Source organism: Sorex araneus, chromosome 2 (genome assembly GCF_027595985.1).
Source record: "Sorex araneus isolate mSorAra2 chromosome 2, mSorAra2.pri, whole genome shotgun sequence".
In the NCBI taxonomy this organism is placed as follows: Eukaryota; Metazoa; Chordata; class Mammalia; order Eulipotyphla; family Soricidae; genus Sorex; species Sorex araneus.
In genome coordinates, this window is record NC_073303.1 from 34,316,067 (window position 1) to 34,332,863 (window position 16,797).

Genomic DNA, 16,797 nt, shown 5'->3' on the forward strand with positions numbered 1-16,797 from the left:
AACACAGCCAAGGGGCTGGAGTGACAGCACAGCAGGCTGGGCGTTTGCCTTGCACGCGGCCAACCCAGGTTCGATTCCCAGCATACCATATGGTCCCCTGAGCACCACCAGGGGTAATTCCTGAGTGCAGAGCCAGGAGTGACCCCTGTGCATCGCCGGGTGTGACCCAAAAAGCAAAAAAAAAAAAACAAAAACAAAAAAAAACACAGTCAATCACCCATACAAATATGCACAGGGCAGCATCCCTCATACCCACCCAAAACCCAAAATATGGCTCTTCTTTGCCATTAGACAGTTGCAGTTTCACAGTTTAAAAGTTGTCTTGGGGTTGGAGTAATAGTATAGCAGGTAGGGCGCTTGCCTAATCTGGGTTCCTAGGTTCAATCCTGGCAGTCCATATGGTCCCCCAACCTCCCCAGGAGTGATCCTTAACCACTGCTAGGTGTCATCCCAAACCCACCCCACTCCACAAATTAGCACCGTAGCACTGTCGCAGTATCATTGTCAACGTCTCCACTATTACTGTTGTTACTGTTTTTGTTACTGACTTGTTACTGTTTTTGGCATATCAAATACACCACGGGTAGCTTGCCAGGCTCTGCTGTGAGGGCAGGATACTCTCAGTAGCTTGCCAGGCTCTCTGAGAGGGACAGAGTAATCGAACCCGGGTCAGCCACGTGCAAGGCAAATGTCCTACCTGTTGTGCTATCACTCCAGTCCACAAATTAAAAAATAATAATAATAAATTAGAAAGTATTGTCTTCTCTGTAATGAGCTTGGGAAATTTCCACCAGTCTCAGGATCAATAATTTGAATCAAAATTTGCAACTGAAAATGTTGCCCTGCAGGGCTGAAGCAGTAATTCAGTGAAAGGGTGCCTGCCTTGCACACAGCCAACCCAGGTTTTGTCCCTGGCACCATATACGGTTCCCTTAGCACCAGTGATCCCTGAGTGCAAAGCCAGGAGTGATCCTGAGCCCCTGAGCTTTGCTGAGTGTGGCCCTAAAATAAAACAGAACAACAAATAAAAATCCCTAGCCAAATCGATTAACAATGATGAACAATGGGACGACAGTGCTACAGGGGCCAGAGCGTTTGCCTTGCTGGCATTCCATATGGTCAACCCTTTGCACTGCTAGGATTAATTCCTGAGTGCAGAGCCAGGAGTAATCCCTGAAAATCACCGGGTGTGACCCAAAAAGTCATTAAAAAAAAAAAAATAGTCCTGGGTCCCTGGGAAGGCAGAGCAGTTGCCAGCCAACTTTAAGGGTAAGGCAGTGAGTCTGACCGAACGTGACTGACGCCACAGGGCCCTTGATCTCCATGCGCTGCACTCGTGCAGGCAATCACAGTCGAGTGTGTGAGCCCTGGTCAGGCTGAAAAGGACACAAAGAGATGGGAAACAGAAAACAAAACAAAACAATTCCTAGCCCGACCTAGCCATCCAGTTATGTTTTTAGGTTGAAAGACTATGTAACATTCCCATTCTTATTCGCTGTCCATTTTGCTGAGTTAATGTATTTATTTATTTAGGGGGGTTGGGGACACACCTGGCAGTGCTCAGGGCTTACTCCTGGCTCTTTATGTAGATATCACTCCTGGTGGGAATGAGGGGACCATATGTGGTGCCAGGGACTAAACCGGGGGTCAGATGCGTGCAGACCTGCCTCCTCCAGCCCATGAATGTATGACCAACGTCTGAAAGTAAGCTTATATCTCCTGAAATTGAAGAAGGTGCCTAGTACAAATATCTTCACTAGGATGTTCTGTGTACAGTAAAATGTGCTCTTTAAGAATTTTTATACATGCGGGGGCTGGAGCAATAGCACAGCGGGTAGGGCGTTTGCCTTGCACATGGCCAACCTGGGTTCGATTCCCAGCACCCCATATGGTCCCCTGAGCAGCGCCAGGAGTAACTCCTGAATCCAGAGCCAGGAGTGACCCCTGTGCATCGCCAGGTATGACCCAAAAAAGCAAAAAAAAAAAAAAAAAAAAAGAATTTTTATACATGGATAAAATTAAGAAGATGTCTCCCATAATCCGGGGGCTTCCCTGATTTCTTTTCCCCTGCCTTTTCCTACTAAATAAAATCGTTTTGAATTTAGAAAAAAAATTCTATACAATCTTAGCAACCTCAATTAGATCTTTAACTTAATTTACTCTGACCTACACAATACACAAACCTCCCTTACAACACCCAAAGATATAGCTACTCAAATTTTCCAGGAAATGGGCCTCCCACAAAAGACAGGAAATACTACTAGATAAGATAACTCCTCCCAAGTGACCCAGAAGATAACTCAGTGGCTTGAAGTGCTTGCTTAGAAAGTGCAAATTCCCAGGTTCAAACCCCATGACTGCCCACAACACTGAGGCAACAGCTGCGGTCCCCAGTAGTGAGAGAAAACAAAGGTGATCCTCTTCAAGTTAACAATTCCCGTAGCTTCCTTACAAGAAGTTATCTGGAAAGGAAACCGTTTGAAAGTTACCTATCACTTTATTAGGATTTGTTAAACTTGTGCCTGAAATGCTAACGTGCTAACTATGGCTTAGGATAAATGGATAAATAGGTTGCCTAGTTTTCCTTCACAATGAAGCTATAGTAAATTAAGAGGCAGGTGGAGAATAGCCACAATACTGGGGCTAAGTTGTTTTTTTTTAATTAGTAATAGCAAAAAAGCAATACTAGGGGGTAAGTTCAAAGCAATGCAGGCATATACAGAAAAAAAGAAAAAGCTCAAATCAATTACCAAATGGCACAGCCTGAGAAACTAGAAAATCAATAACAAATAAATTTCAAAATAAATGGAAGGAGATAATAAAAATTAGAGACGAAATTAATGATACACAAACCAAGAGAATACAAAGGATCACTGAAACCAGGAGATGGCTTTTTGGCTGAGTGGGTTTGGTTTTTTTTGGAGGGACAGGGGGGAGAAGGGGGTCACACCCAGCAATGCTCAGGGGTTATTCCTGGCTCTGCAATCAGGAATCACTCCTGGCCATGCTTGAAGGACCATATGAGATGCTGGGGATAGAACGTGGGTTGGCCACGTGCAAGGCAAACGCTCTACCTACTATACTACTACTCCATCCCAAAGATGGCATTTTGAAGGAATAAATGAACTTAAACATCCTTGGCTAGACTCACAAAGATAAAATGAGAGAAAACCCAAATAAATTGGGTCAGAGCTGAAAGGAGGAGGGGCAGGGGAATTATAACAAACAACTCAGAAATATAAAAGATAAAAGAGTTGGGGCCAGAGCCAACTCTGGGTACAGAGAACATTCACCTTGAACATGGCCAACACAGGTTCAATCCCCGGCATCCCATAGTGTCCCCCTGTGAGGAATTGGCCCAGGACAGACCGTAGGAATTAATTTAGGCATCGCAGAATAACTGGTTTCTCTGCCCCTGAGCAAGGAATTCAGATACAGGAGCCCCAGGTTGCAAGAAGGGTGGTGGTCAGACCAGATAACCAGATGCCTCTCACAAGACCCATGTCACAAGACCCATGACTGCCCCCCAAACCGGGACATTCCTGAACACTGAAGCAAATACTGATCTCTAAAACTATAGGCTAAGGAGTGATGTCCTTTTAAATGGATTGGTTAGAAAAGTATGTATTATTACAAGTCTATTGGCTATGAAATGCGCGGGCTCTGCTGTAACGGCCAATGAAGGCCTATATAAGATCTCCTTTGGGGCTGGAGCAATAGCACAGCTGGTAGGGCGTTTGCCTTGCACGAGGTCGACCGGGGTTCGATTCCCAGCATCCCATATGGTCCCCTGAGCACCGCCAGGAGTGATTCCTGAGTGCAGAGCCAGGAGTAACCCCTGTGCATCGCCAGGTGTAACCCAAAAAGCAAAAAAAAAAAAAGAAAGATAGATCTCCTTTGGAGAAGCTCGGGGTCTTGCCCAACCTGCTGGACTTGCGTGTCTGCGTAGGTGGCTGGACCCTGGCTGGCCAGTCTTACAATAAACCCTGCTTGCTGTCGGTGCAGTCTCTGGAGTCTCTGTCGTTAAAGGGAGATCTCGATCCGAGCCCTAATACCCCAAGCACCAACAGGAGTGATTCCTGAGTGCAGAGCCAGGAGTAACCCTCAGCGTCACCGGGTGTGACCTGCCCCCCCCCAAAAAAAGAACAAAATACATATTAAAAAAAAAGAGTTGATCTTATTATCATAAGACCATAAAAGTTGTTCTTATAAACAATTCTATACCACGACCCTAGAGAACCTAAAATGGATGAATTCATAGACACAGACAGTGTTCCAAGGCAGAATCAAAAGGAAATGAAAACCTAAGTATCAGACCAATCATAAGGGAACTGATGTAGTGACAAAAAACCTCGAGACAGGAGAGAGAGTACAACGGGCAGCACACTTGCCTTGCATGTGACTGACCCAGGCTTAATTCCCAGAATCCCACATGGTCCCATAAGCACTGCCACGGTAATTCCTGAGTGCAGAACCAGGAGAAACCAGGCATTGCTGGCATGACCCAAAACCAAAACCAAACAAAAATCTCCCCAAGAACAAAAGCCCTGGTCCAAATTGGTTCACAAGTGAGTTTTACCAAAACTTTAGAGAAGACAGTACTCATACTCCTAAAGCTATTCCAAAATAGTGAAGTCTTCCTAATAGATTTAATGAAGCACCATTGCCCCAATACCAAAAGCACTCAGAGATATTATTCAAAAAAGAAAATTATAGACCAACATTCCTGATGATCACTGGTTTAGAGATCCTCAACAAAATCCTTGCAGATGTAATCCAAAAATATTCCAAAAAGATGAGGCACCATGGTCACATGGGTTTCATCAGAGGGAGGCAAGAATGGTCCAGTATTTGAAAATTAATAATACAACGTATCAACAGAGAAAAGATAAAGAACAATCATACCACTTGATGCAGAGGTTTCTGACAAGATTCGACATCCACTTATGATTAAAAAAAATAAACTTCAAAAAATAGGGATAAAAGGAAGATATCCCAAGATAGTAACTGCCAAATACAACAAACCCACAACCAATATAATACTCAATGGTGAAAAATAGAGTCTTCATCTGAGATCAGCCATATGGCCTGGATTTCTACTTTTTTCACTTTTATTCATTATAGTTTTGAAACATCTTGTCACAGCAATCAGAAAAGAAAAAGTAATTAAATGTATCCAAATTTAAAATGAAGTTATATTATCACTGTTTACAGATGATACACTAATATAAATAGAAACCCTTCAAAATCCACCAAAAACATAAAACCCTCCTAGAAACAATAAATCAATACAGCAATGTAACTGAGTTAAAAATTCAGATGCAAAAATCTTTGCCATTTCTATATGCAAATAGTGAACTAGAAGAGATAAAAAGTAAAGACAGCCCCTTACAAAATGGTGTTCAAGGGGCTGGAGTGATAGCACAGCAAGTAAGGCGTTAGCCTTGCACACGACCGACCCGGGTTCAATTCCCAGCATCCCATATGGTCCCCTGAGCACCGCCAGGAGTAATTCTTGAGTGCAGAGCCAGGAATAACCCCTGTGCATCACCAGGTGTGACCCAAAAAGCAAAAATAAATAAATAAATAAATAAAACAAAAAAAAATGGTGTTCAAAATATTCAATACCTACAAATCAAATGAATAAAGGAGGTTAGTTATACAGAGAACTATAAGGAACTATTTAAAAAAAAAGAACAGGAAATGAAAAAATACTGCATATTCATGGATTAGAAGAATTAACAAGTCAAAGTGACTATCCTACACAAGCATTTTACAAATTCATGCAATCCTCATTAAAATTTCTTTGAATTTATGGAATCTAGAACTCTACTAAAACTTCTATGGACCCAAAAAAACCCCAAAATTACCAAGGCAATTCTAAGCAAAAACATGTGGGTACTAAGTTTCCAAACTCTGATCTGGTGACTATAAAGCTAATGTAATCAAAACGGAATCAGGCCAGAGTCACAAGCCAACGAAAGAGAACTGAGAGTCTGGAGAGCCTGAGACACGTCTTCCAATTCATGAGCAGTTCATTAATCTATGACAAAGGAGCTAAGTATGGGAAATGGAACAAGGTAAGTCTCAACAAATGGAGTTGGGGTCCAGTGTTGGGCAGCCTCATGAAAAATTAAAATGAAGCAAGAACCGTGTCTCACACCATTCATAAAAGTTAACTCAAAGTGGATTCAAGACCACAAGTTTAGATCAAAATCCACTGTCGGGAGGTTCTGCCCACATTATTCTACCTATCCCCAGAACCTGTAGATGCCGATCTCCTTTCCGACTACAGGCCTTTGTTTCCCGTGCCCCTTTATAAAGCTTCCCCTCCTGGTCTCCCACCGTCGCCATTTCTCCAGAGAGCTCTTGTCTCTATTCTCAAGGAGACCATCTCTCAAAGGAGCCCCAAGCAATACTCTGCAGAAAACTACCGACTACATTTTTCTCCTCAAATTGCAGAGGGTGGTATCCCCTTCTTTAGACACACAATTTTATTTTGGTTTTGGGTCACACCCAGCAGTCCTCAGGGGACCATATGGAATGCTGGGGATTGAACTGGGTTGGTCGTGTGAAAGGCAAACACCTTAACACCTGTACTTTTTCTCCGGCTCCTGTTTTCATATTTTCTCTCTCGTAAATCACAAAGTCAAGAACAAAAATTAAGGTGCTTGCCTTCCATTTGGCCAGCCCAGGTTGAATCTGCTGCGCCACATATGGTGCACCTCTTTCCATACCAGTACACAAAATTTTGTTCCTTTCCCCATTGTTGTCACGATAAGCGGGGTGACCAGTACTCACAAGGGTTTGCACCATTGGCTATGGTATGGTCAGAAACAGTACATTTTGTTGCAGCATCAGAGATCACAACTCTTCTCCAGGACTAGACTCAGCAGGGGGGTAGAGGCCAGAGATCAAACTCAAGTCTGCAAGGCATCTGCTCTGCCACTGAGTTTATCATTGGATCAAATAGTATTGCCCTACGCTTGCAATGCTGCTATACCACTCCTAACACAAAGTTCATTCATATAAACAAATCATCACTGATTTAGTTCCAAATTGATTTAGGATACTTTCAGGGCCTGAAAGATAGTTAGGGGTTTACATGTGGACAATGTCAGTTTGATCCCCTGGGCACAATCACAAAACAATTTCCTGGAACAGAGACAGAGGAAATCCCAAAGCACTGCTATATTTGGCCCAAAGACTCCCCCAAAATTAAGTAAACTGATTATTTCTTAAATTGTCCTAATTGTTATGCAAAGCCAGTATATAAACTATTTTTTTCCCTGTCATTTCAATGCTTTTTGTTCTTAAATTATTTAGAGATTGGAATGATAGTACAGCAGCAGGGAGCTTGCTTTGTTTCAATCCCCTAATCCCATAAGGCCCTCCTAAACTCCACCAGAAGTGGTCCCTGAGGATAAACCCAGGAGTAAGCACTGAGCACTGCTGGGTGTGGACCAACCCCCCCTTCCTGCAATTATTTAGAATAACCCTATCATTTAATAGATCTTAAGAAAAAATAGATCTTTAAAAGATGAAAATCAACACTGGATCTTTCATACATGAGAGATATTGCATTATGATATCCAGATGTCAGAAATCACTATGGGAAAATGACTTCCTCAAATAAAAACAATGGATGTCTAAATTAAAGTCTATGAGATTATAAACTATTTCAGTGTAAAAGAGAAATATTCAAATGCAATATAGCTGAGAAGGGGTGGTAAGAGCATGAATCACTTACTCAAAATATCTTTTAATATTTTAAAATTAAGTTTTTATAAAAAAGGGGAAAAAGATTAACTTTAGGTTTTTTTTTTTTTTTTTTTTGGGTCACACCTGGCGATGCACAGGGGTTATTCCTGGCTCTGCACTCAAGAATTACTCCTGGCGGTGCTCAGGGGACCATATGGGATGCTGGGATTTGAACTCGGGTTGGCCGCGTGCAAGGCAAACGCCCTACCCGCTGTGCTATCGCTCCAGCCCCGAAAAAGATTAACTTTAGATGAACAATATCTTGCTTTATAGATTTAACACCCTGAAGGCATCCTTTATTTTCTTCATTTTTTTTTATCCTGGTGATATTAACCGTCTTAGTGAATAATCAGGTGTTGGGGTTGGAGAGAAAGCATTTACCTTACATTCCGCTAGCCCAGTTCAATTCCCAGCACTGCATCTGGCTCCCCTGAGCACCACCAGAAGTGATCCCTAGAGCAGACCCAGGAGTAAGTCCTGAGTACTGCCAAGTGTAATTCCAAACCCCCAAATAAATTTAATAAATAGGCGGGTTTTGAGAAAAAAAAAATTTTTTTTTTTCTTATGCTGTGTCAGGATCAAACCAGGGTCAGAGCCACAGCAGCCTGAAAGGCCAGATACCTTCCTTTCTGTACTAACTCTCTAGCACGTCTGCAGCACTGTCGCACTGTCTTCCCATGGTTCATCGATTTGCTTGAGTGGGCACCAGTAGTGTCTCCATTGTGAGACTTGTTACGGGTTTTGGCAGATCGAATATGCCGTGGGTAGCTTGCCAGGCTCTGCCGAACTCTCTAGCACGTTCCTGAATTCCTGTTGGCAAGCCTACAGGTGGTAAGCAAAACTTGAATTCTGACTTTCCATTAGAGAAGAGAGTAGAACGGAAAGGAAGGCTTTAACAGTCAAGCAGGGAAAAGAAGGGACAGCCTGACCCAGGCCTGCTAATCATTCAGTGCTTCCATTTCGTCACTTTCATCCAAGCCGAGAACTAATATGCATTTCCAGATTGAGGTTAGCGCAAATGGGATCAAAATCCTGAGGTAATGAGTAAGACCTGGACACAGAAGGATATTCTGCAACCAGCTAAGCCAACACAAAAATTCTTATTTTCAGAATTTATAATCTCTATCTCTCGGGGCCAGAGACATAGTACAGCAGGTAGGACAATATGGTCCCCCAAAGCCTCACCAGAAGTGACTCCTGAATACAGAGCCAGGAGTAACCTGGTTGATTACTCAGTAATCTCTGATCATTGTTGGGTATGGCCCAAAAACTAAACACAACAACGATTTTATTTTTAAATCTCTAGTTCTGGTCACATTATCATAGTTCTTCAGATTCATAATCATTTGTCTCAAATTACATCATTTTTTAAAAAAAACACTAATCAATTATTTAAATAAAACTGTCACAATAAACTTTTAAATATTCTTTATATGAGGAGCGAGAGCAACAGTACAATGTTAAGGCACTTGCCTTGCATGTGTCCGACCTGAGCTTTTTTTTTTGCTTTTCGGGTCACACCCGGCGATGCTCAGGTGTTATTCTGGCTCTGCACTCAGGAATTACTCCTGGCAGTGCTCAGGGGACCATATGAGATGCTGGAAATCGAACCCAGGTTGGCCACGTGCAAGGCAAATGCCCTACCAGCTGTGCTATTGCTCCAGCCCCGCCGACCTGAGTTTAATCCCTAGTACTCAGGGATTAAATGAGACCACGTGAGTGCAGAGCCAGGAATAACCCCTAAGCACAGCTGAGTGTGTCCCAAAAAACAAAAACAAAAATAAAAATATTCTTCATATGATATCTAACTATTTTTTAAAATCACTGTCGTGTGATGAGTAACAGCAATGCATGAATGAGAAAAATAACTGATTACCGGGAGCACCTCGGTGGGGGTGGGGGGGTGGGCTGAGTTTCCCTCCCTGCCCCAAGCAGAACCCCAGCAACCAAAAACCTCCAGAACCCAACCACTGCCATGCTCAAGGCCACTCTCCACACTCTTGAACGAGCCTCACCCAAGAGGGAACTGAGAAAAACCCAGGTAATACGGACCCATGACTGAGATCTCCAAGCCCACTCGATCAGGACTGGGCTTCCCCCCCAGCTCCCCAGTTTTCCAGTAGCTTGGCATCACACCCACAAACTGCTCCTGGCGCCATGTAATCTCATCAATGGCCAAGATCCAGAGACTTTAAACTAAAGCTCTCGAGAGAAAGACAGAATTTCCTGGGGCACGCGGCCATCTAGCCCACTTACTTACCAAAAGTAGCACACATTTGTTTGGTATTAACATTCTTGCTTGTATTCTCTTATATACGGGCTTAAATGGCTCCACAATGAAATAAAACAAACTTCACACACTTCCCTCTTATTGTGGTGAGAAGGTGCTCGGTGGCGCGATTGGTGTTTGACTATTATCTGTAATAAACTATTGTGAACTACTTTATGAAAATAAGATATATAAAAATTGCAAAGAAAAACAACTGATTGTATTATTTTGGTCATTATGTGTTTATTAACAATGCCACATCACCTTGGCTCTCATGAGAGTGCCACATTGAGCTCTGGTTCTATAAACAGTGACTACTGATGAGTCACACTTACAACTCAATCTGGAAAAAAAGGGGGAAGCATGTTTGTGCTTATCGAGTTAAAAACTTCTCATGTTGATGCTCCCATTTATAATGAGACATGGCAAAATCATGTCTACTCTCTTGTCAACTTACCACTTTCAAACTAATTTTCTGTATAATTTCCTCCCTTCCGCCTCCTTTCACCATGGTTGCTATGATGCCTGGGGTACAAACACATCTGACTGTGGCACTCACAGGGTTTTCTAGCTACCGTGCCTGCTGGCAATTGCAGACTAAGGTATTTGTACATCAGCTGCAGTGTTCACCAAGATTTATACTTCTTTAGTTGTGATGCTTGTTCACATGCTCACAGTGCCAGGAACTCTGATTCACACAAGTTATGGCTGAGGCACTCGGCAGGGTTCAGCTCAGTGCTCACACACATTTACTGGTCATAATGCTTACACATTTTTTTTTCGTGGTGATGCTTGCTGGAGGAAATCACACCTCTTTTTGTGGTGCTAACACATACTTGTTTGCAATGCAGCTGGAAATCACTTGAGGTGCCAGAGATCATTCACTGTAGCTGGGAGAATCAAAGAATACAGCGCCCAGGACTGTGTTTGTGCATGTGGGACACTGGGAACTTGAATGCATAACCAACTACGTGCTTGAAGGCAGGTCCTCTAAGTCACGCACTATTTCTCTAGTTATTAAGAAATTTTTTTTCTTTTTGGGTCACACCCAGTGATGCACAGGGGTTACTCCTGGCTCTGCACTCAGGAACTACCCCTGGCAGTGCTCAGGGGACCATATAGGATGCTGGGAATCAAACCCGGGTCGGCCAAGTGCAAGGCGCTACCCGCTGTGCTATTGCTCCAACCCCAAGAAACTTTTCCCAAAAATATTTTTAAAATAACAGCAAAAATCTAAAAAGGTATGCTTACCTAATCTTCCTTACTTATTACTGTTACAAAATAATTTCCAGCTGCCTACTAATGTGGTTATGCGAGGAGTTGAGACTGCAGACACAGTAGGCTAAACAAGGCACAAATCTTGTTTTCAAGAAATTTATAGTCATATGAGGTTAGATAGTGAGAGGGATATACAATAACAAGGAAAATATTCCAAACATAATCATACCAACAGAATCACTATATCACTGTCATCCCGTTGTTCATCGATTTGCGTAAGCGGATACCAGTAACATCTCTATTGTGAGACTTGTTGTTACTGTTTTTAGCATATTGGATAATCCATGGGTAGCTTGCCAGCTCTGCCATGCGGGTGAGATGCTCTCAGTAGCTCGATGGGCTCTCCAAGAGGAGCGGAGGAATCGAACCTGGGTTGGCCGCATGCAAGGCAAACGCTCTACCCGCTGTGCTATCACTCAAGATTAAGAAATGTTCCAATACTCCAATTAATAATGGAATAAAAGATGATACTGAAGAGACTTAGCACCCAAATACTAATATAAAAATCAGCCTTGGCTGAGAGCAGCTAATATATGAAAATGTTGTCTACTGAGCAGGACAGAGAGTACAATAGGTAAGGCAATGAATTTGCACACAGTGAAATTGGGTTTCAATTTCCCCACACCAAATATGATCACCTCAGTCCTGCAAGGAGTAGCCTGAGTACAGAGCCAGGAGTAGCCCTGACTACCACCAGGTAAGGCCCACAAACCAAAATAAATAAAAATTGGGGCCGAAGGGATAATACAGTGGGTAAGATGTTTGCCTGATTCAGGTTCAATCCTTGGCATTCCATATGGCCCCTGAGCAGCCAGGAGTAAGCCCTGAGAGCACAGCCATATGTGCCCCCCCCAATTAATAAACAAAAAATGAATTAAAATGATATACAGGGTTGAGAATGGGACTCAAGAGGCAGAGCACATGCCTTGCATGGAAGGCCCTTAGTTCTACACTTGGCACTCCATGGGCTCTTGAGCACCCTTATGAGTCTCTTCTGAGCACAAGCCAGGAACAACTACTGAGCATCTCAGGTGACTCAAACTACCTCCAAACTCCAATATGCTGGATTTTCCCCAATGACCCTTGGAAATGGTAAACTCTAGAAGCAGTCAAGCAGAGATGGATGACCAATTCTTTTTTGTTTGTTTTGGGGCCATATCCAGTAGTGCTGAGGCCCAAAAGTGCTTAGGTGCTTAGGGGACCACATGATTCCAGTGGCTGAATGCAGTCAGCTGTAGGTGAATGAGCTCAGCCCACTGAGCTATCATCTTAAACCCTACGACAGTAGCAGTCTGTATTAAAGGATAAATCATTGGACAGATATATACTGAGAGCCTACAATGAGCAAGAATTTACACTAGGTTCTAAGAAAGACAAACTCCCATCCTGGACCCATGCTAAGGTTGTGACTATGGCAGATTATTGCCCTGGGTTCTTAAAGAGTTCAATATATCCTATGGGGCCAGAGAGAGAGAGAGAGAGAGAGAGAGAGAGAGAGAGAGAGAGAGAGAGAGAGAGAGAGCAGCGTGGGGTGTCTGCCGTGCACCACACCGTGTGACCCAAAAACCAAAACCAAACATAATTCATTTTATTGTGTAGGAAGTGAAACCAGGACTCCTTCATAGTACCATCTACAGTGACACTTAAAACCATATTTTAGATGTTCACATGAACCTAGCACAGTAAAAAAAAAAAAACTTAAAACAGGAATGACTGTGAATGTCCAAAAAAATGAAACAAGTGCTCAACGATTTAATATTCTAAAAAGAAGAAATCCTAGACCGGAATTTCCTTAGGTTTGCTAACATTTGCTTAGTCACATTAGTCTAGAAACTGATAAGAGATTTCAGAATAGAGATTTTAGATTAAAAAATAAATGTTTTTTTTAGAGCTGCAGAGTCCAACTTCTGCAGAGAGAGGTCTCACCATTGTACAGAGTCAAATTGAGAAATAGAACCTCGGGAACTCTTTTCCCATGTTTTCTACCAGTTACATAAAAATTGTATCTAACTCAAAATAAATAAATAAAATAAATGTCTTTTAAATTGTAATCTTCAAAAACATCCTCAAAAGTCATAGTCCATTATAGTCATATGAATATTTTACAAATTAATGAGAACAACAGATAAACCAAAAATGTTACATTCTGAAATGTATTCTTTTATTTAGAGGTCCCCAAATTTATTTGCTTACCACACACACTTCAGAAAGAAAATTACTGGGCCAGAGCGATACCACAGCGGGTAGGGCGTTTGCCTTGCACGCGGCCGACCCAGGTTCGATCCCCGGCATCCCATATGGTCCCCCAAGCACCGCCAGGAGTAATTCCTGAGTGCAAAGCCAGGAGTAACCCCTGAGCATCGCTGGGTGTGACCCAAAAAGCAAAAAAAAAAAAAAAAAGAAAGAAAATTACTCAGGCCCACCCTGGAAATCTACCTCTACATCCCTTGAACAGAGGGTCTCAGACTTTCAAGAAAATTACCCTAAGATTGAGCTATATTTTGGCCCCCGGAACCCATCCTCTTTTCTTTTTTTAATTTCTATGTCATACCTAGTGGTGCTCAGGAATGGCTTTATTTTAATTATTATTATTTTTTTGTCTTTTGGGGTCACATCTGGCAAAGCTCTGGGGTTAGTACTGGCTCTGGACCCAGGAATTACTCCTGACAGTATTGGGAGCGGTTGGGGGCATATGAGACGCCGAAGATCGAACCCGGGTGAGCCATGAGCAAGGCAAATGCCCTCCCCACAGAACTATCACTCTAGCCCCGAGGGATGGCTATTTAACAGTGCTTGAGAGAGCACATGGTACCAGGATATCAAACCCGCACCTCCCACATAAAGCATGTTCTCATCCCTCTGAGCCATCTCTCCAGGCCAGAACTTACCTTTTTGAAGTGAACAAACAGGAAGTGCCCCCCAAATGCAGCCAATACCACCACCCTTTGGATGATTACAGTACCCCTTGGGTCATAGCATGGTATATCTTTAAAAGAGGTATTTAAGGCTCGGATCTACACATCAGAGGCGAGCTATGCTTCACACAAGACCTGAATTTTGATCCCCAGTAACCTCCAAACCCAGATATAGTCTCCATGACAGCATACAGTCTGCAAATTGCTAATCCCTCATGCCTGCCTTCCTTCCATATATGTAACAAAATGAAAAGATAATGCTTCTGCATGGAACCTCACCACTATCAATACAGTGAATCACAGTGCCTGAAATAAAAATTCTTTTTAAAAAAAAAAAAGAAAGTGAATAAGCTACCTAAAAGCAAAACTCTAGCCCACATGCCTTTCAGACAGGTGAATGCATTCACACTTTTCTATGGGCAAGGCCACAGCATCACAGACTCCCAACCAACTCACTGCCCCTCCAAGAGCCAGGAACAGTAGATTTTAGGCCACTATGTTTATTTACCTATCTGATATATAATCTAGTAAAAAAAAAAAAGTGAAATAGACAGGAAAATCTGCATACTTTAGTGCTGCAGCATATGGCTTACCATATGCTAAGTAAATGTAGAAAATGGACTTACCTGCACTGCCGAGCTGTTTATAAAACCTGTACTCTAAATGAAGCTGTGGAGCACGTGATTTTATTGGTTCCTGAAACCCAAAAAGAGAAATTGTGATCAGATTTAGAGAAATAGTATTTTCCATTCCTAGGTTTTCAGAGTGAAACATGGCTAAGATCACTTAATATTTTAGAAATGATATTGAATACAATTTTTCTTACCACAATTTCTCTTTGAAAACATAGCTAAGAGCAGATGAAGCTGCATTAAATATAGTCTCTTTTATGGGTAGATAAAAATAATCTGGTTAAGCCATTGTCTAAGGTTAGAGACCCCTCACCTGGAAGTACTTTACTAAAATGTATTCTCCTGGGAAACCAAATGCCAAACCTCTTTCAAAGTAGTACAAGTATTTATTTACCTACTTTTATTAGGAATTCCTATCTTTTACTAGGAATTCTGGGTGGTATTATCTTTCAGAAACATTTTCTCAAAAAATTCAAATAAAAAAAATTTTTTTAAATATCTGGTGCTGGAAATTGAACCAGGGTTGCCTCACGCCGCAAGATAAGCACCTTAACCCCTATACTATCTCTCTAGCATATATATATATATATATATATATATATGTGTGTGTGTGTGTGTGTGTGTGTGTGTGTGTATGTATACATATGGTGGGTTACATGTGGTGGCACCCAGGGCTTATTCCTGGTGGGGGGTTATTCCAGGTGACCATAGGGGTTCTGGGAATTGAATCTGGGACAGCCACAAACAAGGCAAGGACTTACCCACTGTACTATCTCCTAAGTCACGGTTTATTTATGACTTTTAATTTGGGGCCACACACTTAGTAGTACTCAGAGGCTACTCCTGGGTTGTTCTGAGCAGCCCAGGGGATGATACGGTACCAGGACTGATACTGGGTCCTTTGCATGCACAGCATGCACTCAGCCAGTTGAGCTATCTCTCCACTTTTGTAACTGCTCTCCCAAACATCACTTTTTTACATATAATTATATGAAATAAAGATCAAAAACAATTTTAAACAGTAAGGGCATGTTTTGTGATATATTTTTAAACTCAATGTTTTAAAGTCAATAAGGAAAGATTATGTTTTTCCATGGTAGTAAATACAGCTGAGTTTTTTTGGTTGTTTTGAAATAGGTGCCCAATCCAGTGGTCCTGGGCAGCTGGAGGGAATAGGCAGTAGATATATAGTGTCAAGAATCAGACAGCACCTTGCACATGCTAGGCATGTGTTATACCACTTAAGTTATTCCTTAACTTCAGCTGTGTATTATTTTACATATATATATGCATTTATATGTGAAAATATGCACACATTTATGTACATACACACACGCATAATTTTTAATATTTGGTCTGCTTTCTCTATTATAAATATTTCTATGAATATCCTTATGAATATTAATGCTTTAAAAACTACTAATGCAATTGAAATATGTTATACTGGGCTTCTAGGAGTGTGATTCAGTGGAGAACCTCGGTGAAAGATCTGGGTTCCAAACTTGTTATTGCAATAAAAAGTAGGGGCAGGAGCAATAGCATAGCAGGAGGGGTATTTGCCTTGCACACAGTCAAGCCAAATTCAGTTCCCTGTACCCCATATGGTTCCCCGCCAAGCCTTGTCAGGAGTGATCCCTGAGCACAGAGCCAGGAGTAAGCCTTGAGCACCACTGGGTATGGCCCAAAAACGAAAAGGTAATTTTTATCAGTATATCTCTAAAGTTAATACAGAATTTTGGGCAAGAAATATAGTATAGGTGTTAAGCTCACTGCTTCATATGTCATCAATTCCAGTGTGATTCCCATGTGATCCCCCGGGCAGGGCTGATTACAGAGCCAAGAGAAAGAATTGAGCGTTGCCAGGTATGCCCCCCAAAACAAAACCAAAAACAAACAAACTTTTCTAAAGAACTCAGAGATGAAAACAGCTACAATATCACAA

The 16,797-nt window shown here is 42.0% G+C and overlaps 1 protein-coding gene across 5 annotated transcripts in view; it reads right to left on the minus strand.

Moving 5' to 3' along the window:
* CSNK1G1 (casein kinase 1 gamma 1) overlaps positions 1-16,797 on the minus strand; it is a 161,413-nt gene that overhangs the window by 70,737 nt on the left and 73,879 nt on the right. For 4 of the 5 annotated variants that reach the window (XM_004619619.2, XM_004619620.2, XM_004619617.2 and 1 more), the window contains exon 4: positions 14,850-14,919. The exons of the other annotated variant lie outside the window; for it this stretch is intronic. In XM_004619619.2, coding sequence (XP_004619676.1) covers positions 14,850-14,919 — 70 coding nt within the window. The remainder of the gene's footprint in view (positions 1-14,849; positions 14,920-16,797) is intronic. 5 annotated transcript variants of the gene reach the window in all.